Below are 25,688 nucleotides of genomic sequence, written 5' to 3' on the forward strand. Positions count from 1 at the left end.
TTTAGTATGTGAGCTACACGTGCACACAGACTGTATCCTGTTTGCTTGCAGTGACTGCAGACAGTGTCACCAGGATGGGCACCAGGACCACGTAAGTGTGAATGCCTCTGCAGCAGAAAGTGGTCGTGCATTTTCAGTGTGAAAATTGGCTAGAGGAGGGGGAGGAGTCTTGGCCCTTCTTTCACATGCTGCCATTTGTCAAAGTATTTTTGTTGCTTATTGGCAGGCAAAGGAAATGTGGCTTCAGAATGCATCACAGATAGCAAAATGAACTTAAATTCTGACATACAATGCTTATTGTAGCAGTGCTGAAAATTCTGTGTAATGTATATAATGTCCTAATTAAAAAAAAAAATAATTAAGCATCTTATCTAAAAACTTGCACTGCAGAAGCTGGCATGGAACTCTTCCCCCACCCCCCATATATGTTGAGCTGTTTGCTGCATTCCATCCCTGGCAAACATTGTCATATTCCTCAGGCTTCCTGCAGTCTGTCTGAGGCAAGACTGCCCACCTTCTTGCTGTAAAATACATGCATAATACTAACCTGTTCAGGATAATTGTTTAAATAAAGAATAAACAGTTTTTGGTGGACTGTGAAGAAAAAGAATATTTAAAAATATTAAACTATTTTTGGCAGTTTAATAAACTTCTTTCTGTGAAATACAGGATTGTTCAGTTTGTATTTATAGTAAGAAAATACTTTATGTCCTAGTCTGTGTTGCTGTTTCCCCAGAGCTGTTTGAATTGCTGATTGTACATTAGGTTGAGGATGCCTCTGTATGTTTTGTGTAACACCAAGTCTTGATGTGTTCCTCCAGGACACTTACCACCACCACTGGAGGGAGGGAAACCTTTCTTCAAGTGCTCGTTGTGAAGTTTGCAAAAAAACTTGTGGCTCTTCTGAGGTGCTGTCTGGCATGAGATGTGAATGGTGTGGCATCCTGGTATGTTGTGCTGTTGTATATATTTGTGGGAACCATATATATATATATATAGAGAGAGAGAGATATGGACATGCTTGTTTAAACATTTTATATAAAATATGTGTACACTTCATAAATATACTTTATATACACTTCATAAATACACTTAATTTATGTACTTATATAAATATGTACTTGAGTTACACGGAAAATCTGATTTTTTAAGTCCCCCCATTAGTCTTTAAAAGGAGCAATTCTCAAAATCACAGTTAAGTTTTATGTAAATACAATAGAATTAAAATTTGTCAGGGACTAATCATTATAGATTTCTGCTTAGAAGCCTGCAGTTACTTTTCCTATGTGAAATCAGAATTTCTTTCATGTCGTATGAATTCTGCAAGGTCAAAGACTTACCATTCCAATATGCTTATCCTTCTTTCAGTGTAGAATAATTCTTAACCTGTATGTTCTGGGGTTTTTTTTAAGCTATCATTATTGGCTTCTGTCTTTTCTGTTCACATGATGCATGTTGAATTCCAATGCAACATAATGGTATGCTTAAATAATCCTCATGAAAGCCACAGCTTTTCACATACCGATACACAGTCTGCTGCGTAGATAACAATTGGTCCATCCATTTAATGCTACCTCTTGTTGAAATATGAAGAAAGTGCAAAGCAGCACTAGATGGGCTGAAGATTAAGTATAAAATATGTAAATTTTGTAAAATGAAAGGTAATAAACTAGGAACTGTAATAAACGTAATAAACTGTGTAATAATTTTAAATGAAATGGAGGTTATTCAGTGTTTCAGGTATGATGAATAATATCTTTTTAAATATTGTGGATTTTGTATTTTTAATATGATTCATAATTTCTGAGGTGGGAAGGGTTGTCTTTGAGGACAGTCTAAAAAATGTAATGTGCTATATGGCCACACATTCAAAGGTACGTGTATGAAATAATGCTGGAAGATCTCTTGCAAGTATGAAGGCAGAAAATAGCTAGTTATGCTTTGGAATAAAACTCCTAACAGTGTTATCACTGAATCTGCAAGAGGATATTGCTGTTTTCAAGCTGTTTATTATAACCTGCTGTCATGGTTTAACCCCGGCCGGCAACGCAGCACCACGCAGCCACTTGCTCACTCCCCCCGACCCAGAGGGATGGCAAGGAGGATCAGAAAGGAATGTAAAACTCAAGGGCTGAGATAAGAACAATTTAATAGGTAAAGCAAAATCCACACACCCAAGCAAAGCAGAGCAAGGAATCCATTCACCACTCCCCACGGGCAGGCAGGTGTTCGGCCATCCCCAGGGAAGCCGGGCTCCGTCACTCATAATGGTTACTCGGGAAGACAAATGCCATAATGCCAGATGTCCCCCCCTTCCTTCTTCTTCCCCCAGTTTATATACTCAGCATGACATTATATGGTATGGAATATCCCTTTGGCTAGTTTGGGTCACCTGCCCTGGCTGTGTCCCCTCCCAGTTTTCTGTGTCCCCTCCCCCCCCCCCCCCAGCCCTCTCGCTGGCAGGGCCCAAGGAACTGAAAAGTCCTTGATTTAGTATAAACATCACCCAGCACCAACTGAAACCATCAGTGTGCTGTCAGCATTGTTCTCACATCAGAACCAAAGCACAGCACTGCACCGGCTACTAAGAAGAAAATTAACCCTGTCCCAGCTGGAACCAGGACACCTGCCTACCTTTCCCACCTCCCTCAGTAAATAACCATATAGAATGGAAGATCCAGGGTTTGAGACCAAAACTTCAAACTTCCTCAGATAGCTATATAAAAAACTTTAGGTTTTAATAGAGCAAGTTTACAGTACTTGGAGTTTCTTCACATTAAGACTTTCGATTATTGGTTATATAAAATCTGAATGGAACAAAAGACAATCTAAAGTGAAAAATGGGTCACTCACTTCATGAAAGTGATTTACAAAAGGTCTATATATGCCCTAGCCTGGGTTTTGCAATTCTAGTGCATATTTTGTTATAAACAGATTTGCTTTCTTTGTGTCTCATTAAGTCCTTAATTGATGCTTCTATTTATAGGCTCATGCTGCTTGCTACGTAATTGTCACACCAGAATGTACTTTTGGAAGGTTAAGAAATATGATTCTTCCTCCAAGCTGTGTGCAGTTATTTTCTCGCAACTTCAGCAAACTGCATTGTTTTCGAATATCAGAAAATTTGCAAACAGAATCAGGTAAAAACTTTGACAGTTGAATGCAGCTAATTGATGATCATGTTTACCCTAGCACTGTAAATCACTGATATATACAATTCCCAGTTTTCACTGCTTTTGTGGCAACACTGTAACTTCTTGCTATTTCTGGGACAGGATAAAGATTTTTAAATGCACACTGTTCAAAATGCTAAAAATTCTGTTTACTTGTACAGGGCAATTTGAAAACTGTTCTTTAAATAGTAAGCATGCAGAAAGTGAAAACCTAAAATCCAAAAATGTGTATTATTAGTGTTATCATTGCAACAAACACTTGCTGGTACACATTGTTTTTTCTTTGCCTCTTTGATTAAGCATTAGCCCTTTTTAAGATTTCTATACTGAAAGGAAACCATGTATTTATATTTAACAGGGTAATGTTCTGCTGCCATCTAGAGTGTATGTTTGCTTAACAGCTCTTTAGGAACAAGAGAATTTTTTAAGCTGCTGAAGTATTTTCTAATTTATATTTTGATTATGATGTTCTTATAACGCCTTTCTTTTGGTGCTTGAAAGTAGGAAAGTAAATTAAAAGTACACTGTGGAAGTTAAATATTTGCAACTGCACTTTTCTCAGCCTGACAGGTTGTTCTTGAACTTTCTGCTTTGAACATGCACGTTTGGTTTTGGTGAAGGTGGTTGGCTGGTAGCAGGATCCGTGCATTCTCACATGCAGAAGCTATGGCAGTAGTCCTGCTACTGCATAAACTGCATGACCCTAAGTGTACATAACCTAGATACACTGAAGTGACCAATAGAAGTTGAAGGGGGAGGGGAGGGGTTATGTTGCTTTCATTGGTTGGGTTTGTTCAGTGAGTTGTTTTTCTTTTTAATGAATATGCTTGTTGTTTGGGGAAGGTGAAGTACTGCACGTACGTCAAAGTCATTGAGTTTTTAATGCTCCCAACATAAGAAAACCCAGAAATAAACTATATGGATAAGCTTCGTTTTGCTGGGAGACTCAAGAATCTTGGTTCAGGTCTATTGTTAGGTATTCTACAGGTTCCCCAAAGACTTAAGCGAAGATAAAGTTGTTGTATTATGAACAGAAGTTAATCACAAACCTTCTAAATAGCCTCATCGTGTAAGACTTTTCTGACGTTAACTAGGTTTGTTTTTTAAACAGCAGTGTGTTCTTTTAATATGTCAGGCTTTTAAATCACCTCTAAGTAAAATTAAACGCAGAGCACCTTGAGTGAAGGAATCAAAGGTTATAGCTTCACCTTCTAGTCTCTTCCTTCATTATTTCAGGTGATGGAAGAGGTTTTCCATTTAAGGTCTTAGGCCACATGCTAAGTGTATGAGTTTGTGTTACATATACTCAAGTTTTTTTGAAATAATAATATTTTTTGCATTCCTTTATTTTAAATGTGTGTCTTGTACTTTGAACTGAGAGGATGCAGTGCAGGTCAGTCAGAAACAGATGCATGGCAAAGGGAAAATACTTAGACCCTTTCCAGTGCTTTAATGTGAGACAAAAAAAAAAAAACCAAACCAAAGAAAACGCCCCACATTTGGAAAGGCAGAATGTATTTTTGTAGTGCTCAGCCTGCATACATCCAGATAAAATACCGCAATATCCTGAAAAATCTCTTTTCTAACACCAGATCTCTTTTCTGCTGGTCTGTGAAAATTTCTCCTCCTTGGGCTCAGCTTTCTGTTGTGTGGTGGGCAGCAGCCTCCCAGGGTAGAGGGGCTGCTGACACCTGGGGGAGCACCGGCCAAGCCATGGGGGTGCTCCCCTTCTGCTGCTGGTCCCAGGTGTACCTTTGAACTTGATGGCTGCCGCAGCACATGGCATCTTCCTTTTTTCATGGTCAATGAGCCACAGTTGTGGCTCAGCATAAGGCATGGAGACTATCTGTGGTGTGGTACCTGCCCCACAGTTTGCTGTGCATAAGGCTTTTTGTTCTGGTTTTCCTTAGCCAATGATGGTATGTGACATTTTTAGCACTTAGGTCATTGATGTTCAGGTACAAGCCTGGTGCCTTCATGTGTGGGTCCTTGTTACACCACTCGCATCCTATCAAGGTTTTTTTTTAGACCTGTTGCTGAAGTTTTGCTGCTTTCAGTCATCTGCTGGGGATCAACTATCTGCAGGTCCCTGCCAAAGGCACTGAATGCCATCACTAGGCATGTCTTTCCCTCTGCGCAGATTATTCCTTGAAGGCAAAGCCAGCAATTGCCTTAAACTGATTCTCACATCATCCTGTGATGTTGAGGGAGCTCACCCATGTTCACAGAACCGACCTGCATTTTCTTTCAAAAACCCGCTAGCTCCTGGCATGTGCTGGAAGTTACTAAGACATGTCATCGGTCCAGCAGCTCCCTGACACACTTCAGGACCTGTTTGAAGCAACTCTGACCACGGAGCAGCTTGGGGGAGCTTTTCCAGGGGGAGGCAGAGACTCTGAGTGGCAGACCTCGCTGAAGATTGCAGGCACATTAGGGAAGCAAGGAGCACTTCAGCTTTGTTGGAAGACAGGTAGCACTTCCTGGCCACTCCTGTGGGATGCATCATGCAAGCACACTTGTTCAGAAGTCTTCACACGGTGGCATGCACAGAGGCTGCTCTTCTGTTGCCACAGCTGACAAGGGGTGTCTCTCAGATTGTGAAAAGACTGGTTTGTGGAACCAAAGAAATGTTGGCAGTCATCTGGATAAGTTAATTGCTGCAGGCACAGGTCTCCCCAAGCTGATAGTTGGGAAGTATCAGTTTACTTGTCCTAGACAGAGAATGAGCACATCATCGTTGACCTGCTGGGAAGCATTTGTTCGGATTAGCTTTTGCCACTGAGTAAATGCTAAGCTTCATGGCCAACATGTAGTTAACATCTCTCTGCTGAAGGTGGCTTTTCAAAACTCATGGACTACCAGGGGAAGAAATGGTGGAGTTATCTCCCTTTCCTCCAACTGACTCCTGTTTTAGTGTATTTCAAAAGAAGTCTTTGAGCTTCACTGGAATAGTTTCAAGATGCTGTTAGTGTAGTGTAGATTTCCCTACTATCCGGACTGAGGGGGAAAGAGTAATAAAAAATGTCAGTTTCTTTCCATCTAAACTTAGAAAAAGGGGACAGTTGAGAGCAATCAGGAATTCTTTCATTTCTTGTTGTTGTATTTACTTACTCTTTTTTTAATTTGTTTTTGTCTGAAGTAGAATTTGAGAAGGCATTCAGCTTCCATTTATTTCAGGGCATTTCAAGACCATATTGTCTACATTTCTTTCCAGTTTGCAGCTTAACCTGTTTGTCAACTGTAACAGGGAAGGTATTTCAACCCTTGTTTTATATTTCAAAAACCCCAACCCAGAAATATTATTGTTCGTCTTTCTTGTAGTCAGTTCAAGTATTACCCAAATAATCCTTGTTACCTGGTGTTTCCAGTTTAGGACTCCTGCTAAGGACCCTTGTTGACATGCTGCGATTATGCTTCTTGCAAGGTTTTTCTCAGTAAGGATTCTGACTTCCCTAGTACCTCTTTTGCTCTGAAGATCTGTCGTTACTGATTTTATTTTATTTTTTCTCTCTTATTCTGTGCATTGATTTCATGCTTTCTCCCTCAACTGCAAGGTGTAGTTTTTAAAAGGTGTTGCCTGATTTATATATTTAAGGAGCTTTGCATCCCAGTCAGAACTGACTGGGAGTTTCAGTGGGTGGGAGTATGAATGCTATTACACGATCAGCCCACGGGGTTGGCTTATGTTGCATGCTACTACTACTCTTAGAGAAGAAAAATGTATCATGGTTAAATTTGCACCAGTCTTTCTGTATGGACCTGTGTGTCAGGAGTGACAATGCAGTCAGGATGTTATCTTCACAGAAGTAAATGTAAATGTTAGTAGCATTTAATTTAGTATTTTCTAAGTATGTTATGTGTGATTTTACAGGGTGACATTTACATTATCTGACATGTTAGCTCCTAGGTTTTAGTGAGAGCAGTGAGCAGCTCTCAAAGTCCTCTTGTGGAGTGCAGTAATTTCTTTCTCTTTGGGTGCCAGCAGATCTATTTTTCATTTATGGAAGTTGTTTCTATAACACCCGTAATTCTGATGGAAAGCTGTTACTGCAATTCCTGAGCTGATTTGGTGATATAAAACATAATGGAAACTGTATATACTTAATTCATAAGCAAACATTGCAACTTAAGAAAGGGATGAAATGCAGTAGATGCAGTATTAAAGCTAATGGTAGAAGGGCTTCAGGTACACTTTCACTATAGCTACATGACAGTGCAGGTTTACTTTTTTAATGCTGTTTTTATAGTATGAATTATTATAAAATAGGCAGAAGAGGAAAGTATGCTTTTTTGACTGGCTTGTTTTGTGTTAGCTTCTTTGATGAAACCATCCTTAAATGAAAAATGCTTCCCTCCCACTTCCACACCCTAGTTCAAATTAACAAGAAACCTTTCTTAAATGTTTCTGTTTTCACAGATGAAGATGATGATGTTGATGGGTCAATACAGGCATCAGCCAAAGATATCCAAATTTCGACAGATTCAAGTAAGCAGAGTTTTACTAAGTGGTGAATACACACCCATTCCAGTCTTTATTCATATAATCTTAATTTGCTTTGCCTTATGAAAAAGTAGTAAATGGCTATTTTTCTTATGCTCAGTATCAATTTGCTATCCAAAGTTTTGGTCCAATATATTTATCCAGGGTCTTGCAAGTATCTCGTTACTGTTTTGCACTGGTAGATTGGTACAAGTGACAATCCATTCATTACCCTGTAAAACACATGATTTCTCTCAATTTGGTAATGGAAGGACAGAAAACACAGTGTTAACAACCCATAGGTAAGCAACCAGTTTGAAAGGCAGACATGTCTTTTCAAAGCCTTTTTCTTTTAAGGTAGCTAGATCCAAATCTTACTGAAGACACCAGGTGATTTGGGGGGTGGGGGTGGGTTTGGTTTTTTTTGTTGTTTGGGTTTTTTTCTTGGGCATGTTGCAACAAAAGTGTATGTATTCCTGTGTGTCAGGATTGAGCCAGGCTGGTTGCTTTTTATGCTGTTAGATTCTTAGTGTGTGGAGTGTTCTGGGGTTGTTATTAGCCAAACCCTTACTTTTCAGAAGATGAGGCCAACCACAGTCTAAGGGCAACCCACCCCCTATATCCATAATAGTTACTAGAAAAACATGGTACTTGTTGCCTAATATAGCTGCATGGGTTGTTGTAAAGAATGAAATTTCAAATGAATAAATATGACTTTTCCTGGGTTTTTTTTATTATTTTATTTTATTAAGCCTAAAGTTCTTACACAATTAAGAGGATAATTGTGCAAATGCTGTTTGGATTTTCAAAAATTCAGCACAATAAATAATTAACACAGTTAGGGAAGTGATCTCAAGCATGGTCTTACTTCACTTCTTAAGATTTGAAGCTGGTGTCTCTTAATGACAGTAAGTTATGAACCACCACCATTTTCCCTTGTGGGACCAGGCTCTGACGAACTGCAGTTTATCTAAGAAACTTTCAGTTTTTCCAGTGTTTTAAGTGACATAAGTGCCTAAGTGTCAGGACTTCTATGCTTTATCAGCTAAGGCTATTTCGCTTGCTCATGGCTGTCAAAGAGAGCAAATTATGTATCCAGATATTTCATCTGGATTGTTTGAAAGTACTGGTACAGGACAGTTCAGCTTTAGACAGCCTTCTCAAAAGAAGGAAAAAAGATAGGAAAATTGAAGGCAAGATGCAGCCTTTAATACATCTTTTGTCCATACACAGTGTCCATCTGTGAAGTGGAGAAAGCAGCAGTAGATGGTACATTTTCAAGGCTAGTGTAAGGAATTGTTACTTGGTTTCTAAATAGAACAGTGGCATTACAACAAATTGCTTCCTCTTGACACATTTTCACAAAACAGAAGTCACTGTAAAGCCCAGTAACTTTGCAGATTTAGAAAGTTCAATAGGTAGGGAATGATTCTAATGTGTCTTTAAAAACAAAACAAACAAACAAACAAACGTGCGCGCGCACACACACACACACACAAGATGAATTTTGAACGCTTTAGTTTAATGGTGTTAGGGGTCTCCAAATCTGGTACCCCAGTAGAGGTGAAGTTGCTGCAGCAACCTGTCCCCTCTGTGGCTGAGCAGGATGAAGTTCTATTAGTGGGAGTGTGTGTGTGTATACATACATGTGTTCTGATACATATATATTTATGTATGTATATATATACATGCATGTGTAGCTGTGTGCCTGTGTGTGTGCATAGATACATGCGCCCACACAGACACACACCACCAGGTCTCCCAGTGGACCCCCAGCCATCAAAATCTCCAACAGTCATCCTGGACCTCCTTGTCCCTCCAGTAGTCACCTCTGCTTGGTGTCTCACTCAGGCACGTGTACATGTGGCTCCCAGGCCATTTACATTGCATGCCATTGAGTCCAGCCTGATGTTTGCTGGTGCTCACACAACGGCTGTCACTCTGGTTGCTGGTACTGTGGACACAATGGGTCATGGTGATGTGTTCCTGCTTCAGTTGCTGTACTTAGGAGCCCATTTGCATGCAAAAGAGTGTAAACTGCAGGCATAAGAGAGTTAATAGCATTTAATGAGACTGACTGTGCTGATCAGGTGCAGGGCGTGGCCAGGCAGGCGCACTGCCCAGCAACATCTTTACACGTGACCAGCTTCTTGTATCTTCTTATACCTCTTATTTTCCCATCCTTGTTCCTCCTCAAACCACCTTGATTACTCCCTTCCCCTGCCTTTGGTTTCTCCCCGAAACATCCCCTAAAAATCTTGCACAATCTGAGTGCTTTTCCCATGCATCTCGTAGAGTACCACAACCTAAGTGCCCTCCTGAGCCGGTGAAGTGACCCACAGAGCTTCTCCTGTGAACATACCTGCTGGGTGCCACCTCCAGCCTGTGGGGCTGATGCCCTTGCATCAGGGCAGGGCAGGGCTTCTTTGATAACTTCTCTAACAGGAGTTCACCCACCAGCTGTTGTGCTTCTGTGCTTCTTTGTGTGTGGGAAATCGTAATGTATAAAATTAAACATGACAGAGGCACAGTTAATAGCGTGCTGGACCTCTTCCACTTGTCTCTAGATAATACCATTGTGTGATATGGGTGAGAGCAAGCTGCTCATTAGCTTATGTGTATTGACTCAGTACCTCTACCATATCTTTTGGGATATTACCATGCTCTCCCTCAGGAGTGTCTGAATTAAATTATATTCCAGAATGTTGTACCTTTTCTTAATTCCAGCTCTCCACATTTTGCAGATGCATATTTTTTAAAACAATGAAAAAAAGTCAGAACAAGTTGAATAATACTGACTTGTAAAGACATGGTTTTCTGTAGGAATGAAGCCAGTAGGAAGGAATGCAAAGTCTATAGATTAACGCTGGAAGATTTGAATTAGTGGTCTGCATTGCCTTTTGTTTCTTTGCTATTGTAGAAGGCTTGTTGAGTGAAGTGTAAACTTTGAAGATTTAAGTCTTAATTTTGGGAACTTGAATGTGTTAAGTCAACCATGAAATTTAGCATACGAAGATACTGAAGCCAAAAGGCTAAAATGATTGTAAGAACAATCCTACTTTTTTTGAGATGACAGATTTAGCAGATGTGCAGAGCAGGTTTAGAAAAAGACTATAAATCCTTGTGTCTGAGAACATGATCCAGCTTCTAAGGACTTGTCTACACAGTGAACAATGAACTTGAGAACTGACTGTTACAGGGATAGTAGGATAAACATCATGTGGATGCTGTCATTAATGTAGTTAATTGTATTGCTTGGGTGAAGAGTTGAGTCCCAAAGTCCATTTTCATACCAAAATAATTATTGGTCATTCTGGGAATATATAGTTGATAAAACTGCTCTATATTGACAGACCTCCAGTAGCTGGATGTGTGTCATGGTTTAACCCCAGCTGGCTCCCAAACACCACGCAGCTGCTTGCTCACTCCACCTCACCCAGAGGGATGGGGAGGAGAGTCGGAAAGGAATGTAAAACTCAAGGGCTGAGATAAGAACAGTTTAATAGGTAAAGCAAAATCCACGCACACAAGCAAAGCAAAGCGAGTAATCCATTCACCACTCCCATGGGCAGGCAGGTGTACAGCCCCGTCACACATAACAGTTACTCAGGGAGAGAAACGCCATAATGCCCCCTCCTTCCTTCTTCTTCCCCTGGTTTATTTACTCGGCATGGCATCATATGGTATGGAATATCCCTTTGACTAGTTTGGGTCACCTGCCCTGGCTGTGTCCCTTCCCAGTTTCCCGTGCCCCTCCAGCCCTCTCGCTGGCAGGGCCCAAGGAACTAAAAAGTCCTAGCAGTGTGCTGTCAGCATTGTTCTCACACCAAATCCAAAACACAGCACTGCACCAGTTACTGAGAAGCAAATTAACTCTACCTGAGCTGAAACCAGGACAGGGTGGCGGTAGAGGAGTGGATTAAAAGTTCTCCTTAGGGGTGCCTTTCAAGGGTTTGCATTTTCTCTCCTTTTTGAGATGCGATGCTGAGCTAGGTTTCGACCAGCAGAGATTCTTCTTCTTCCCTGGAGACAGAATTCATTGGTTTTGGCTAAGATGCAACCACAGATGTAATCTCGCAAGCTTGAGAATTCAAAGGCAAATTTTTGAAAATCTATTATTTCATGGTAATATGAAGATGAAGGAGGGGGGCGTTGTTTGAATGTGTATATGCAACAAATGAATCACAGAGGAGCTATCTCAGTAATTCCTGAAATAAGAAATGAGTTATTAAGAGCTCTTACTTGTGTGTCAGTCTGCAGGGATCTGGAAATGTGAGAAGACATTAGATTCTGGCCTAAATCCTTGCCAGGAATCAATAAAAGCTGAGGGTACTTGACTACTGTATAGTGAGGCCTAAGCAGCTTTTACTTGATATAAAGCTTATCCATCATAGTGGTTGAGGGCTGTTGCTTCTCCATGTCTCAACTTCTTTCCTCATAAAAGCTTCTGTTAGTGGTACTTCAAGCAATACTCATTTACAAGTTGAATTGCTGTAGCTTTTTTTTTTTTTTCAGTGTGTCATGCTGAAAATATTTTTTCTCCCAAGGCAGTTTGTTTCACCTGCGTTTGAAGATACTTTTAAAAAAAAGGGTTATACTCAACTGTGTTGAATGAACTAGTGGCTTAAGTGCTGGAAGAGGTTACATACTTCCTTTTCTTGGCTGAATTGCCTGTAACTTCTGGGAAAGAAAAATGAGTGTTCAGAAAAATCACACATTTCTTTTCCTTCACTTTCCCCATTGTGCATAACTTCTTTTCCTTTTCTTCCCTCAACCTTACTCATCTGCCTTTTCTAACACTTGATGTTGCCCACTATTGTTCTCACTTCTCAACAAGTTTTTTATGCTCCTCCCCAACCTGTCTCCCAGTTCCCCTCTTTCCCCAAGCACATTTGGTCCCCAATGTTGCTGCTTCTTTGGCTTGGTTTCCATCTGCCTTTCCCTTTCTTGTTCCCTGAATCCCTTCCCCCCTCATCCTTGATGTCTCGTACCAGTTGGTAGTCAAAATGTTGGCTGCTCTAGATGTCTGTTTCAGGGAAGACAAGCACTTCTTCTTGACTACTTCCTGAAAATTTAAAGATATTTTATGGAAAATCTCTTCAAGAAGAAAGACTGAAAAAATCTTCTTGTAGTTCTGTAGCATCATTGCCGGAAAATTATGGAGATATATTCACAAATGTTATTAGCTAGTGTTAATTTATTCCCTGCCTTAGAAGTCCTTATGACAAGGCTTATCAGATAAAAAATTTAACTGTAAATACTTAAGAATGACATGGAGATCCATGCTTTCTGGGTTGTTTTTGTGATTATGCCTTCTCTTTGCATTAATATCCTGCTGGTCTCAATGCTTTGGTACAGCTTCTCCATAGTAGCCTACTGGAAATGTGTGCAGACGTCTTTCAGAAGGTGCATTGAGGGCTCATCATACTTTCTGGCTGTATGTGCAATGCGGTTGTCAGACAGGGACAAGTGAAGGGAAGGGCCCAGCCCTGACCTGGGAATGTCCCTGCCCTGTGAGTGTCTCACAGCATTCACAGGCTGCATGTGAACCATCTCATTCAGCCCTTTTTCTGCAGGGCAAAATGTAGCCATCCAGAGAAACCCCTCCCTGAAGGAGGTTTGAGAGGAGTCTGTATGAGGAGAGAAACAGGGGCTGCTGTGCTGTCAGCAAACATACTTTCCACAGTACGTCCTTCCACAGCCACTCTTTTGGCCTGGCAGTCCTCTGCTCAGGTAGCTGTTCACCTGCTGGGTAGGGCACGTAAAGTGTTTTTGTATTAGACAGACCCAAATCATTGATTTAGTGTTTGCTTATGTCTTGTCCCAAACCTGCTGACAGTGCAGAGGAGACCTTCACTGTAATTCTGCAAGGAACAAACTGTTTTCAGGAAGAAGCAAAGACAGCGTGTGTGCATTTGAGGGGTTTTTCCTCTAAAGGCACTTAGGAAAATGTTCAGCCTTCATGAAAAGAGTCATTGTACTGTGCTAAAACTGCTTACAGATAACTAAGCATGTCACATGTTCCTGTGAAACATGATTTCAATGGATTTGGAGCTCTAAAGCTAGAGAGAGAAGCAGGTGAAACCAGATTAAGTGGTGATACATACGGCACATGCTTGGAGATCTAAAAACCACCCTGCAGGAGGAGGGTGAAGAGGTGGCTACCATATGGGAGGATGGCTATTAACACAGCTTCATTCTTCAGAACTATCTTGGAACTAGGGGGATTTCAGCTGCTCATGAAAACAGCTCCAGAGAAGTGACACACTTGCAAATGGCTCTCCTAGAAGAGAAACAGCTGGAGAAAGGAAGAATCTGGGGTTCTGAAAGGCTGTCTTCAAGACAAATTTAAAAAAAAAAAAAAACCGCAAACCAACAAACCACAACTCTTAGCTGCTTTATTGCTGCGTTGTAGGTTGTGGATAACCAAAGTTTACCAGTCCACACTGTTGTAATTTGAAGTAGCGGTGACTAGGGAAAGAGCAGAAAGCATGTGGATAGCACAGGTTTTGCTGGGAAGAATGGTTCTTGCTAAATGATGTTGCTAGAATTTAGTCTTTTTAAGAGTAAATTCCACCAGTATGTTTGGTGTAGGCTTCTAGCTTTCTTCAGTGGCAAAAATATTTAGGACTACATCATTTTCCTCTCTCTGCCACAAGCTGCACATAAGTCTTTTCAGAAGCTATGTCCTGTCTGTAGGGATTTGGAAGTCAAAGGGCATGAACTTTGGACTCCTCAAATGCTGTTTATCCTTTTCCCAGGAAAACTGGGTATCTTAGCTTCTGAAATCAGATTCCATAGTTTGGTAAATTATGCCTGGAGTTGACATTTTTGTAGTTGTTTTCCTCTTGAAAAGCATAAGCATGAAGAACGGGGTTTTTTTCAACTCAGTATGCCATAATAAGAAAAAAAGTAATGTGTTTTTCAGGAGAAAGTCCAGATACTGTGTAGTCTGATTCAGGAAAAGATAAAAGGCATTTGGCAGTGACATATCAGTATTATGGATCAAGTAGTAACTCATTTGAATACTAACATATGGTATGTGCATATGTTGCATGTTAGCAAGATTTTTTTTATACTAACTAGTCGTATGTGAACTTCCCTTCTATAATTGAATCATTTTTTAATATTTAAAAATTGGAACAGGAGGGAGAAAGAGATTTCTTTAACTTTAAAATTTATTATAGTTGAGCTTCTTTCCAAGGCTAGTTCGACAAATCAGACTGGCATAAGACAGCCTTTAACTTTCATGTTACAGATATATACTTAAATCAGCTGGGAAGTGGTTTTCTGCCTGACTGGTTGTGGTCAAGAAAATAGCTGTTTCTTCTTTTGTTAATGTGTCCCCAGACACTCATGTGCAAGAAAGCCATTTCTCATCAGGTTGCGGTAAAATTGACCCCTGTGAGGAGGACAGTGATAAACACTGATAAATTAAGCTTGTTTTGTGTGACAGATTATCGTATTAATCTTAAGGAAAGCAGGACTAGAGCATACTGTCTATTTAGCTAAGGAATGTACTTGGGCTTAGGACATTACTACTGGTCTGTAGGTCTTAACTCCTCCTTGCAAACCAGTTTATTTTAGGAGTCAAGCCAACTTTTGGCTGATCATACGAAGTGGAGAGCTCATTAAAAAAATCTGTGGTTAAAATTGCTAGGGATTCTGTCAGTCCAGCTAGCAGACTACAAAGGCAGTTCGAATGAAAACAAGTACTAAAACTTGGATGAATGTTTTTATTCTCAGATGTTTGTCTACCCTCTGGATTGCTAGAGAAAACAGTGGAGATTTTGATAATGTTATGAAAGTTTCTACTCAGAACATCAACTGTGCTGTCAGTAATCAGCGTTTGCTGTGTTTTCTCAAGTTGTGTCAGCCCTAAAGAAGTCATCCAAGACACAGTGTGTCTTTTGGTTAAAATTTGTCTATGCTAAAGTCACCATGGAGATCACTCTGACAGAAATCTGTTCTGTAGAATTTCACTTTTCCTGACACTAATCCAGCACGATTTAAAGCTGTGGATCACTTTCTGATGTGTGCTATAGTCTCCATGTAATGGCAGTAGAGTTTCAAGGATACTTTAGAAGTGAGAGTTGATGATATTCAAATGTTCCTTCTATTGTGACTGAAATAAAATTGACAACAGACACAGTCACTAACTGAATAACTTAAAAACTGAAAAGCCAAATCAACCTGGTAATACTGTTTTCCTTATTAAAAAAAACAAAACTGCTTGAAAAGTCCCAATGTATTATATCATATATCCCAAGCTGCCTTCTCCAGTAGAATAATTCACTCTCCATTGTTGTAAAGAGTGTATGTTGCATATGGAAATTCTGCAGATTTTTTTTCTTAAACAGGTGTAAAAGGTTTCAGCTAACTACTCTTTCAAACAAGTACTTAAGGAATAGTAATATAGGAAAGAGGAAATTAGAGCTGTTTCCAAAGGTCATCATTCATGACAGGAGCCAGAAATAAACATGCAAAACCAGAAGCCCAAAGCCCTATCATGTTGCAGATATAATTTAGAAAGGCGGGGTTTTTTTCTTCTTCAATTGGACTTTCATCTAGGCTTTTAGTTCTTTTGCTTCCTGCTTAACCCTTAGTGCTTTCACATCAGCGTCCAAGTGGAAACCAGTAACAAGGGGTGTCCCTCAAGGATCCGCACTGGGACCACTGCTATGTACTATCATCATCAGTGACAGACAGTGGGATTGTCAACAGTGGGATTATGTCAACAGCATAATGTCCAGATGGGGACCAGTGATGATCCTCAGGGGTCCGTACTGGGACCAGTACTGTTACAGAGACAGTGGGATTGAGTGCACCATCAGCAAGTTTGCAGATGACACCAAGCTGAGTGATGCGGTTGATTCACTGGAGGGAAGGGATGCCATCCAGAGGGACCTTGACAGGACTGAGGAGGGAGCCCATGTGAACTTCATGAGGTTCAGCAAGGACAACTGCAAGGTCCTGCACCTGGGTCAGGGCAAGCCACAGTGTCAGTACAGGCTGGGGGATGAAGGGATTGAGAGCAGCCCTGTCAAGAAAAACTTGGGGGTACTGGTGGGTGAAAAAATGGACACGCGCTGGCAATGTGCACTCATAGCCCAGAAAACCAGCCATGTCCTGGCCTGTACAAAAAGAAGCGTGGCCAGCAGGTTGAGGGAGGTGATTCTGCCCCTCTGCTCTGCTCCGGTGAGACTCCACCTGGAGTCCTGCATCCAGCTCTGGAGTCCTCAGCACAGGAAAGGCGTGGACCTGTTGGAGCAGGTCCAGAGGACAGCCACAAAAATTACCAGAGGGTTAGAGCACCTCTCCTGTGAGGAAAGGCTGAGAGAGTTGGGGTTGTTCAGCCTGGAGAAGAGAAGGCTTCAGGGAGACCTTATGTTGCAACCATTCAGTATTTAAAGGAGGTATATAAGGAAGATGTAGAGAGACTTCTTACCAGGGCCTGTAGTGACAGGACGAGGGGCAAGCATTTTAAAACGAAGGGGAGTATATTTAGATCGGACATAAAAAAGTAATTTTTACAATGAGAGATGAGACACTGGAACAGGTTGGCCAGGGAAGTTGTGGATGCCCCATCCCTGGAAGTGTTCAAGGTCATGTTGGATGGGGCTTTGAGCAACCGGATCTAGTGAAAGATGTCCATGTCAGGGTGTTTGGACTAGGTGATCTTTGAAGGTCCCTTCCAACCCAGACTATTGGGATCTTACTTACTCTGTTTGTCTCTTTCTTAGTACAAGCATCCCTTGTACTAAGGGTAGTATGGAGATTATCTAGGCCAATGAAAGAGGCTCAAGCAGGGTCAGTCAGAGTAGTTTGTTCAAGGTTGCATCCATTTGGGTTTTGAATATCTCCCAGTAGGGAGACTTCACAACCCTGCCTGGACAACCTGTTCCAGTCTCACAGTAAGAAAGTTTTTTGTTAGGTTTAAATGTAATTTCTTGTGTTTCGATTTGTGCCCATTTCCTCTTGTCTGTTCACCTGTACACCCTCCCATCAATTAATTATACACATGGATAAGAACCCACCCCAACCCCAGCCCTTCACTCTTCAGCATGAACACTCCCAGCTCTCTCAGCCTCTCCTCATATGGGAGATGTTCCAGTCCCATCATCATCTTCATGTGCACTCCTTGCCTTAGCTTCAGTACATCCATGCCTTTCTTGTACTGAAGAGCCCAGGATTGGGCACAACTCTCCCAGTGAGGTCTTAGAAAGGCAAAGTAGAGGTAAACAATCATCTCTGTCAGCCTACTGGCAATGCTGTTACTAATGCAGTCCAGGATGCTGTTTGTCACCTTTGCTATGTTGCTGGCTTATGGTCAACATGGTGTCCACTAGGACCCCCAGGGTGTCTCTGCCAAGCTGCTTTACAGCCAGTCAGACTGCTGCCTGGGTTATTTCTATCCAGGTGCAGAGCTTGGCATTTCACTGTGTTGAAATTTATGAGGTTCCTGGTGCTGCATTTCTCCAGCCTGTTGAGGTCCCTCTGTATGGCAGCACACATATCTATCAAGCACTCCTCCTGGTCTTGAGTCCTCTGCAAACATGCTGAGGATGTACTCTGTCTCGTCATTTAGGTCATCAGTGAAGAAGCTAAACAATATTGGCCCCTGTAAAGACCTGGAAGAGTATTCCATGGGTGACTGGCCTACAGCTGGACTACATACTTCTGTGGACAACCATTTGAGCAGTACAACCAGTTTTCAGTCCACCTCTCTACTAACCAACTCTGTACTTCATCCATTTGTCTATGAAGATGTTAAGGGAGGCAGTGTCAAAAGCCTTACTAAAGTAAATAAAAAAAAACATCCAGTGCTCTTTCCTTATCCACTCACAGCCAGCTGTCTCATCATAGAAGCTACCATATCAGTTAGGTACGATTTCCCTTGATAGGTCTGTGCTGACAACTGCCACTCCGCAATATGTTTAAAAATGGGTTTCCAGGATTAGTTGCTCAATCACATTCCCCAGAGACAGAGCTCAGGCTGATCAGCCTGCGGCTCTTCAGAGCCTCCTTCCCACCCTTCCCGAAGGCAAGGCCTGCTTTCTTCCACTCCTCGGGAGCCTCGCACAAACCACCATGACCTTGCAAAGGTCATGGAAAGTGGTCTTGCAACAACATCAGGCAGCTCCCTCAGCACCCCCGGGTGCATTGCAGCAGACCCGTGGGCTTGTTGGTTTAAATGTTCCCTAGCCTAATCCTCCACCGCCGAGGGCAAGTCTTCCTTGCCCTGCACTTCCCCACTGGTCTTCAGGAGCCTTGGCATTGCTGATGGCTGCTCCTAACAGCAAAGATCAAGGCAAAGGTGGCAACCAGAGCCTCAGCCTCCTCCACGTCCTTTAAGACCAGGTCCTCATTGCTAGTCCTCAGCAGACCCCCATGTTCCCTAGTCACCCTTTTGCTGACGGCGCACCTGGAGAAACCCTTGTGTTGTCCTTCACGTCCCTTGCCAGAAGCAGCTCCCTATGGGCTTTAGCTTTGCTCAGCCCACCCCTGCACGGTGGGATGGTGCCTCTGTACTCCTTCCAGCTCACCCGCCCCTGCTTCTGCCTCTTGTGCGCATGCTTCTGATGGTAATGTCGGGAGCTCCCTCTTCATCCGTGCGTGTCTCCAGCAACGCTGCTTTTAAATAGTCGCTGAAAGGAGAGAGAAACTTGGCCAGACAGTGGCCTGTACCTGACCGAGGCTTTGCTCATCTTTGTGAAAGGTGAACATGAGATCCTGAACTCTTCACCCTTTCAGAGACGTCTGCGCCGCAACCTGTGCTCCATGGACTGAGCACGGGCTTGGTAAGGCTTTAGTGAAATGAAACACAGCAAAGCGTTGGAGTTCTCCATCTGCTGTACCTTCTGGCTTCTAGTTTTTCTGCTCTTCCTGTATTTTCTACTCTGGCCCGTACAGTTAGCCAGGTACTTGAAGGACTTTCTTTGGAAGGGTGCTCTCAGAACCGGCAGGGCTTTGGGACCTGTTCTGAAGGTGATGGCACTCTGTCTCGGTTTTCAGGTGGTTGAACTCGCCAGTAATACAGGCGGTCTTTCTTAAGCCCACGCATGCTGCTTTGAGCAGCATCTCTGCATTCCTCCCAGGTCGCTTCTCCCTGCTCCCGCCTCATGCCTGCTTCCTTGTTACGGCTGCGTTTTGTCAGGAGCTCCTGTTCACCCCTGCAGCGCTCCTAGTACCTTTGCTTTTCTTCCCTGATTGTTGGGACGGACCATTCTTGACACTGGAGGAGGCAGTCCTTGAAAATCCACTACCTCTCGCGGACCACGCTTCTCTCCACGACTGTATCCCACAGGAGTCTTCCAAGCAGACTCCTGAGCAGGCCAGAGTCTCTTCCCCTGACACCTACTTGTTGATACCGCTCTTTGCCTTGTTCCCCTCCTTTCAGGCTCCCAAACTCCACCATCTCAGGCTCGCTGCAGCCAGGGCTGTCCCCAGCCTTTAGCTCTCCAACTAGTTCTTCCCTCATAAGAATCAGGTCCAGCAGAGCATCTCCCCTCATGGGCTCATCACTTGCCTCTGCATGCCGTCACCAGCACACCCCAGAAACAACCTGCGTTGCTCATGCTTGGCTCTCTTCTCCCCCCAGCAGCTACGGCACCGGCTCAAGTCCTCTGTGAGGACCCAGGGCCTGCACGTGAGGCTTCTTGCAGTCGTCACAAGGCGGCATCGTCTGCTTTACCTACCACTTCTTCCCAACTAGGGCGTTTGTGGCAGCCAGACGCCATGGGGCGCGTACGCTGGCCTGCCCACTGCCCATAAACCCTAAGCTCTGCCTGTCTCATCATCCTTCCCAAGGCAGAGCTCCGAGCGCCTCCACTGCCCTCGCACTGGAGGGGCTCACAGAAACTCCTGCTCCTCACCGTTCCAGCCCCTCACTCCTCAGCAGCCTGTGTCTATCCATGGCAGCCACCAGTGGTGTGAGCTGTCACAACAGCTCTGCATGATGAGACTGCAGCGTGGAATGCCATGCAGACCTCTAGTGTCTCCTGTTTGTGCCCCATGTTGTGGGCAGCTGTGCACAGACACTTCTGAGACATGCCCGGCTGTGACTGTTTCCATAGAAAAGTCCCAGAGCTTTCCTTATGCTCCTGGCTAACTGGCATTTCCCTGTTCATAACGTGGAGGCACGTGGAATGGACCACTTTCAACCCTGCTCTGTCCTCAGGGTCTCAACATAAGACATTCTTTCTTCATACAGGGTTTACCGTAGTTTCATAAACGCAAAAGAAGAGCAAAGCTTTATAGCTTTATAGTAACTGTTGTCCCGTAGGAGACTAAGAGGAATTGGAGTAGGATGGGAGGCTGTACTGGTAATTGCTTTGATCTGCAATTCGATCTTTATGTTACCTAATGTGAATGTCCTCACTCACACATTGTACCATGCCCAGTAGAATTGTTAATAAGGAAAGGCCTTAAGAAGTGGACAAGTTGAGACTGAAAAAGTATAGCTGTCACATCTCAAAATAGTGGGAAATCAAGGTAACAAGAATGAAAGTAGCACAATTTTTCTTTGAGAGTTAGAGTCTCTTTAAAAAAAGGCTGTTTTCCAACATGGTATTGGATGAATCTTTAGTTATGCACAGTGTCTGCCTTTGAAGTGAAGAACACATACTGAAACAGGAATAGGTGGAGCAGACTTGATGTACCTGAGTTTCAGGTGGCTCTGGAAGGCTAGCAGAGCATCACTGAAGTGTCCTTGTAAAGCAATTACTTTCTGCAGTCTTGTAATCTGTCACTGCAGAATCAAGATACCCAATGATGCACATTTCTGCCTCAGTTTCTAGCTTGTTTTTTTTCAGCCAAGAGTTAGGAGTGGTTTGATTTTTCACTTCTCCAATGGTAGTTTGCTCATGTGGTTCTTCAAACCTAAACGTCAAAATTACTTGAGGGCAAAAGGCTTTCAGTACTTTCAGCTGTACTACAAAGTATTTCCAAGCTGTCAGAGAAAGATGGAAGTAGATTCCAGCATGTGATGTCTTTCTCTTTTACAATGTGTCTTAACAGACTGCAGGATTAACCAGTTGTGCGGATGTTACAGCTGGTTTATGTGGCTTTCAATTAGTATTACTAATATCTCAGGTCTGCAAGTGATAGCTTCTATAGGTGTTATTACTTTGTGATGGATGCAGGCATACAGGTTTGTTATGAGGTCAGAATCTGTAACATTGTGCTATATAGAGTGACTTTTGTTAACAGTTCAGCCCAACACTGCAATAAAAAGGGCAGATTCTCCCCGTGAAGAGAGTCATAATCTGTTGTGAAGCGTGGACTCTCTGGGGAGGACATGAAAGAACCTGCAAAACTGAACAGCTCATCAGGTCTCTTCTGAAGATGTGGTCAGGAGAGGACACAAGGTTTGTCTTGATGGAATGTCCTTTTTGGTCTGGATTAACTTGATTCCTTTCCATAGACAGTAAGGACTCATATATTGGACTAATAATGTTCACTTGTTCTTAGAACGTCTCAAAGACTGCCTGTTCTATGAGAATTTGGTTACACTTGACTTTGCTCTTAAAACAGCCACTTAAATAAGGCAGAAACTTGGTCAGACAGTGGACAGTACCTGACTGAGTTTTCACTTATCTTTGTGAAAGGTGAACCTGAAATCCTTAACTCTTCACCCTTTCAGAGATTTGAGCACGGACTTGATAAGGCTTTAGTGAAATGAAACACAGCAAAGGGTTGGAGCCCTTCAGTTGCTGTACCTTCTGGCTTCTAGTTTTTCTGCTCTTCCTGTATTTTATACTCTTGCCCTTACAATTAACCTGGTACTTGGAAGGACTTTCTTCAGAGGGGTGCTCTCAGAACTGGCAGTGCTTTGGGAGCTGTTCTGAAGGTGATGGCACTCTGTCTTGGTTTTCAGGTGGTTGAATACGCCAATAATAAATGGAGACTGGAATGCTGGGATCGAAGAAGTGATAATACAAGCAGTATAGTTAATGTATAAAAAGTTAAGTCAAAAGGCAGGATAAAACTATGCTTGAAATACTCCTCCCACTTTCCTCAGCAAATGTACCCCTGTTTTAAACAAACAGTAATAAAATTAAAATGCAAAGACTCTGCCTCAAAGCTTATGATGAAGATACATTTCTGTGGGTTAAAAGTAATTCTTTAATAGCTCCATTATACACTTCCTATTCAGGTAGCTTTATGATTTGAGGGGTGTGTTATTGAAATACAATAATTGTTTTCATTCAGGTAAACAAACATTAAAGATATTTGATGGGAATGATGCAGTGAAACGCAATCAATTTCGACTGATTTCAGTTCCAAGGATTGCAAAAAATGAAGAAGTTGTGGTAAGATAACCGGTGAAGGTCAATATTCCAGTGTGGTGAAGGCACATATGATTGTGTATTACAATAGTTGAAAGCTAACGGTTTTACAGATGTGACTCAACAAATCTGTAAAGGGCTATAATGTTACAGTGTAATTTAACTTCTTCGTGTAGTGCTGTTATTTTAAAGCATCTGAAGAAGTGGTGGCCTACATATCTATAGCATAATGGAGACCACAGCGCATCGCATGTTAAGCAGTCATTCTCCTTCCCTGTGTGACAATGAAGTCTGATTTTACTGATATGAGCAATACTGGATAATCAGCTCCTTAGATCTTGCTCCTCTTCTGTTGTGTTTAGTGGTTTGATGTTTATCCAGGACAGCCCCTGCTATTGCACTTCAGTTAATCAGCTTTGAAGACTGAAGAATGCCATAGTTACCTCTGCTCCTTGGCTGTGAGAGTAATAAATTGTTGGTCACATAGTAACCCCTCCCTAGCTTTTCCAGTCCTCCATCTGAGGTGGAAGCACGACTTAGTACTAAACCAAATGTTCTGTACAGACCTTAATTTACAGGGCTGGGCAGAGCCCCCATGCTGTGCAGAAATGAAGCCCAGAGGGAGTGTGGGGTGGTGCACAGTAAAATTGAACATGGTGAGGACTCAGAGTCATAAAGGACTTGGCACAGGAGCATGGAGAAGTTATTACATCAGAATTTTAACAGTTTAAACCTACGGCTCATTAAGATTTCTATTGTGATTACTCAAAATGAACAGGAGTTTTGAAAATGGTTCTGCATGTTAAAGATCTTCAAGGAAAAGTGTGTACACTGCTGAAAACACTTTTATTTAGGAGTGCTACTTGCCTTTCAAGCACATTTTTTCAGGCTGCTACTTATAATACCAGGGCAGATTAATACCAGTTCTCAAAAGTGACTTACTGGGCTGTATCCACTACAGTGTCTGTGTTAGCAGAGGTGCTGCAGGCATGGGCCAGTAATGGATGTTAAAATTCCTGTGACTGCTTGCATCTGCCAAGGACAGCCCTTTCCTCTTCACAGGTGTGTGGGTTCAGGGCAACCTTGTGGCTGAGAAACTCACTAATTTTCAGCAAACCCTTAGTGCAAGAAGATTCAATACACAGAGCTGGGCACATTGAAGTATAATTTGTGGGTTTCCTCGTGGAGTAAATTTTGCATGCAGTGTGTGTAGTTTTATTGGTGCTGAATTTTTACATTTCATCTATGGTGTTAAAATGACTTTCATTTGACAAAAATACCGTGGGCTGTGTTCAGATTCATTGACACCACAAGCTTTCTTTGTGTATCTTCCGCTAAAATTTGTTTTCAAAACTTCGCTCTTGGTTGGTTGGGTTTTTTTGCCACTGCTGTTTCTCCACTGTTCTGTGCTTAAAACATGTTAAAGGTTGGTTCCATAAGTAGAGGTATTGATAAATGTCTGTGGCTATACAAGTATTAATGGTATCTTTTCAAGAAAATGTTAATTTATCTTGCTGTGTTGTAGGAGGCTGCTTTGAGGGCATACTACATAAATGATGACCAGCAGGAATATGAGCTTCAGACCTTTACGCAGCAGGCACTGCTGTCTGATGATGTTATCAACAGGAACGATGCTGCCGAGGACAGCAACTTCAGCTCAGTATTCCGAGAATCCGTTCCTGAAGCTTGGATTATCAGAGCCAAACCAAAAGATGAGGAAGTGATCAGAATTTATCCTGCTTGGCTGAAGTGAGTGTTTTCCTCCTTTATCATGAAGTCATCCTGCTTGACTACATTTGTCCTCTGTTCTCTAGCCTGGTGTGTTTCAGTTAATGAGGTTGCAGAAGTATAACAGAGAATGTGGTTTCTTCTGTATTTCAGTGTTCTGTTTATTTTTCTGAATGACTTATACACGTTATTCATTTGCATGCCTGGAAACATGCTCATGGGTTTCTTTTTGTGCAACATGTTCTGTGCATAACTTACACATTTATATTGCGTGTTTGGCCAAGAAGATGCAAAGTTACATTAACTGCATCTGTAAATAAATTCTGACATACACGTCACTTGAAAGCTTGATGGTTTTTTGGAAGACGTAGTAAGTAGGAAGAATTCAGTGTAACTTCTGATGTGAGACTAGGAGGACAAAATTAAGAAAAAAAAAATCTGCTTCATATACCAGTGAGACAATATACATTTTAAGCATATTTAGCAGTGGAAACAGACTGGTTGGTGACCTATTCATCTCTTAAGAGCAGTGGGATTAAATTGAAACATTTTTCCACTGTACTAATGCAGCCACATTGCCAAATTTTATGAAAGATGTGCAGGTAATTCTGTGTATATGAAGAAAATAATTTGCAGTGCTGCAATTGTGATGACCAGTTTCCTGAAATGAAAGTCTTTGCTCATGTGTGGGGCTAATACTGCATCTGCCATCATCTTCAGTGAACAGCTTTCTTCAACTAATACAAATTTCTGCCTACCCCCATAGAAAATTTGCAAGTTAGGTACACACAGGATAGGTCAAATGATTGTCCTAAAATAAGTATTTCTTTTCTCTTTAGGGTGGGAATGGCGTATGTTTCTCTACGAGTAAATAAAGATAGCAGTACACAGACTGTAATCAAAGAAGTGCTTCCGTTACTTGGAAGGCAGGTAAACAAAAGATCATAAGCATGTCCATGTAACACCTGAGTGACCCTGAAGTGGGTTGTGTATGTTTTTCTTTTCAGAAAAATTATG

At 42.1% G+C, this 25,688-nt stretch overlaps 1 protein-coding gene across 1 annotated transcript in view; it reads left to right on the top strand.

The window, feature by feature from the left end:
• The window catches only part of DGKQ (diacylglycerol kinase theta), a 112,828-nt gene that overhangs the window by 46,672 nt on the left and 40,468 nt on the right, over positions 1 to 25,688 (top strand). The window contains exons 4-10 of the mRNA XM_080372975.1: positions 6 to 91; positions 822 to 947; positions 2,987 to 3,140; positions 7,591 to 7,659; positions 22,867 to 22,967; positions 24,469 to 24,692; positions 25,511 to 25,601. Coding sequence (XP_080229101.1) covers positions 6 to 91; positions 822 to 947; positions 2,987 to 3,140; positions 7,591 to 7,659; positions 22,867 to 22,967; positions 24,469 to 24,692; positions 25,511 to 25,601 — 851 coding nt within the window. The remainder of the gene's footprint in view (positions 1 to 5; positions 92 to 821; positions 948 to 2,986; positions 3,141 to 7,590; positions 7,660 to 22,866; positions 22,968 to 24,468; positions 24,693 to 25,510; positions 25,602 to 25,688) is intronic.

Source organism: Falco punctatus, assembly GCF_963210335.1.
Source record: "Falco punctatus genome assembly, chromosome: Z".
Taxonomy (NCBI): Eukaryota; Metazoa; Chordata; class Aves; order Falconiformes; family Falconidae; genus Falco; species Falco punctatus.